The sequence below is a fragment of the Chionomys nivalis genome, chromosome 14 (genome assembly GCF_950005125.1).
Source record: "Chionomys nivalis chromosome 14, mChiNiv1.1, whole genome shotgun sequence".
Lineage (NCBI taxonomy): Eukaryota > Metazoa > Chordata > Mammalia > Rodentia > Cricetidae > Chionomys > Chionomys nivalis.
In genome coordinates, this window is record NC_080099.1 from 32,363,284 (window position 1) to 32,366,030 (window position 2,747).

Sequence of the window (2,747 nt, forward strand, 5' to 3'; positions counted from 1 at the left end):
ATCTAAGATGTTTTTAAATATTATTGCATTTTTATGTAATTGTGATTTATGTTACTTACATTACATTTTACTTGGTTTTGTTTGATTAGAATTTGTTAATATTCTGGACATTATCAGAATTGAATCATGCCTTTAAAACTGTCTGAATCCATAGCAATTCACGGTAGGTATCAATTCACCACCAATTATTATGACCTTGACAAGACTATAAGAGAAATACCCTCTCTATTTTTTTTTTAACCAAATATCGGACTAGCACTTCTTAAAATAGATACAAATTGCTGCTATGATATTAATTTGGGCTATAATATGTGAAGTTATTTTGAGCGCTTTTCACTTGCTTCTCGAATTTTCTTTTTTTTTTTTTTTTTTTTTTTTTCAGTTGATGGAGCCTGCTGAGGCTTCTTTATTTTGGAAAATACAATTGAACTGGGTTTTGAGGGGAGTCGGGGGGTGGCTAGAGAGGTATGCCTCTGATCCTCTGGTGGGTCTCTCCTTTCCTGCACTCTGACAAACGTCTCCTCCATGGGCAGCTTCAGGAGCCCAGGCTGGCAACGTCTCCAAGGGCCGTTCACTTGGGCAGGATATCAGAGGACTCAGACACCAGCTTCCCATCGCGGGTTTCAATCTTCTTCACAACCACAGCCTTGGTGCGACTGTAAGTGCTGGAGCCCCCGATAGAGCCAAAGCCGGGTTGGAAGGAGCTCATGCCATAGTTGAAGCCAGGGCTGGTGAGTCCCCCATAGGCTGAGTTCAGCCCTCCTGCATAGCCACTGCTGGTCTTTGTATGGATGCTCAAGTTCTGCATCCCAGACTCTAGCCTGCTCTCCTCGCCCTCCAGCAGCTTCCTGTAGGTGGCGATCTCGATGTCCAGGGCCAGCTTGACATTCATGAGCTCCTGGTACTCGCGCAGTTGCCGCGCCATGTCTTGCTTGGCCTGCTGCAGGGCAGCCTCCAACTGGGCCAGCTTGGCATTGGCATCCTTAATGGCCATCTCCCCACGCTGCTCGGCATCGGCAATGGCAGCCTCCAGGGTAGCTTTCTGGCCTTTGAGGCCGTCAATCTCTGCCTGCAGGCGGCTGATGTTGCGGTTCATCTCAGAGATCTCAGTCTTTGTGCGGCGCAAGTCATCCCCGTGCTTCCCAGCCAGGGTCTGCAATTCCTCATACTTAACTTGGTACATGCTTTCAGCCTCAGCCCTGCTGCGGTTGGCGATGTCCTCATACTGGGCACGGACTTCAGCAATGATGCTGTCCATGTCCAGGGAGCGGCTGTTGTCCATGGACAGCACCACAGACGTGTCTGAGATCTGAGACTGCAGCTCACGGATCTCCTCTTCATGGATCTGCCGAAGGAAGTTGATCTCATCAGTCAGCCCTTCCAGGCGGGACTCCAATTCCACCTTGTTCATATATGCTTCATCCACATCCTTCTTGATGAGGACAAATTCGTTCTCCATCTCTGTACGCTTGTTGATCTCATCCTCATACTTGTTCTTGAAGTCCTCCACCAGGCCCTGCATGTTGCCAAGCTCTGCCTCCAGCTTCAGCTTCTCTTGGCCCAGGGCTTCCAGCTGCCGTCGAAGGTTGTTGATGTAGCTCTCAAACATGTTGTCCATGTTGCTCCTCGATGTCTTCTGCTGCTGCAACAGGCTCCACTTGGTCTCCAGCATCTTGTTCTGCTGCTCCAAGAAGCGCACCTTGTCAATGAAGGAGGCGAACTTGTTGTTAAGAGATTTAATCTGCTCCTTCTCCTGGGTGCGCACGGCCTGGATGTTGGGGTCCACCTCCAGCTTCAAGGGGCTCAGCAGGCTCTGGTTCACCGTGACTGCTGTGATGCCGCCTCCTACACCAGCCCCGCTGAAGCCGCCCAGACCCATGCCGGTGCCCAGGCCGCCCCGGAAGCTGCTGCCGCTGCCCACCCGGGAAAAGCTGGACGAGCTGATGCGCGCACCGGGTCCACTCGTGTACGAACGGCTGCTGAAGGCCCGGGGGCCGGAGGTGGACACCTTGTAGGTCTTCTGGGTCACCCTGATGGACATGGTGAAGTCTGGAGTGAAGGCGGTGAGCCAAAGACAGAGGTTCAAGAGCAAGCGGAGCAGCTGCTGCTAGGCCGTGGGCTCGAATTTTCTTAATTGGCATGAAAACTCACACCGAAATCAGTGAGTAAATTCAGATGTTGTTGGGATTTTTCCATATAGTTCTTCTCCAAAACAGCTCTGCGTGGACTCATTTATTCTACTTGAATTTAACTGAACTCTCCATTCCATCCTCATTTCCAGAATAAAATTCCCAGAACATCCATTCCGTTGATAGACGTAACCTGGCTTTCATTCGTTAATTTATATTCTTATGAAAACCAAAGAGAATACATGAAACAGAATAATTTTCTCTTTATATGAATGCTCAATTTTCCTACAGCTAGATACTGGCTAGAGCTTGAGAGCCACTTACCATTAAATCATCATGATGCCATTTGTTCATTTTGTAGCTGTACCAGTTCCCCTAAAAGGCTGCTTCTGAAGCTTTTACTTGACAGCTCTTTGTTAATTTTATTTCTGGTGGTTGGACCTTAAGACAAGGTGGGTGCCACCTCACTAATTTCCCTCTGTCCTTAATGACTCTAGTTATCTGGGACAAATCAATTACAGTTGAGTAATTTCGCTTTGAAATGCTTGCCTGTCTTTTCTAGCTTGTTAACTCTGCCATATCTGTGTCTGAATAAGCCAAGCTGTAGTGAGCAGGAAA

General features: G+C 48.4%; 1 protein-coding gene across 1 annotated transcript; it reads right to left on the reverse strand.

Moving 5' to 3' along the window:
• Positions 1-378: 378 nt before the first annotated feature.
• Positions 379-2,111, reverse strand: LOC130886634 (keratin, type II cytoskeletal 8-like). Its single transcript, XM_057788623.1, has one exon. The coding sequence runs from the start codon at positions 2,039-2,041 to the stop codon at positions 572-574; it is 1,470 nt and encodes a 489-aa protein (XP_057644606.1). The 5' UTR covers positions 2,042-2,111; the 3' UTR covers positions 379-571.
• Positions 2,112-2,747: the final 636 nt, after the last annotated feature.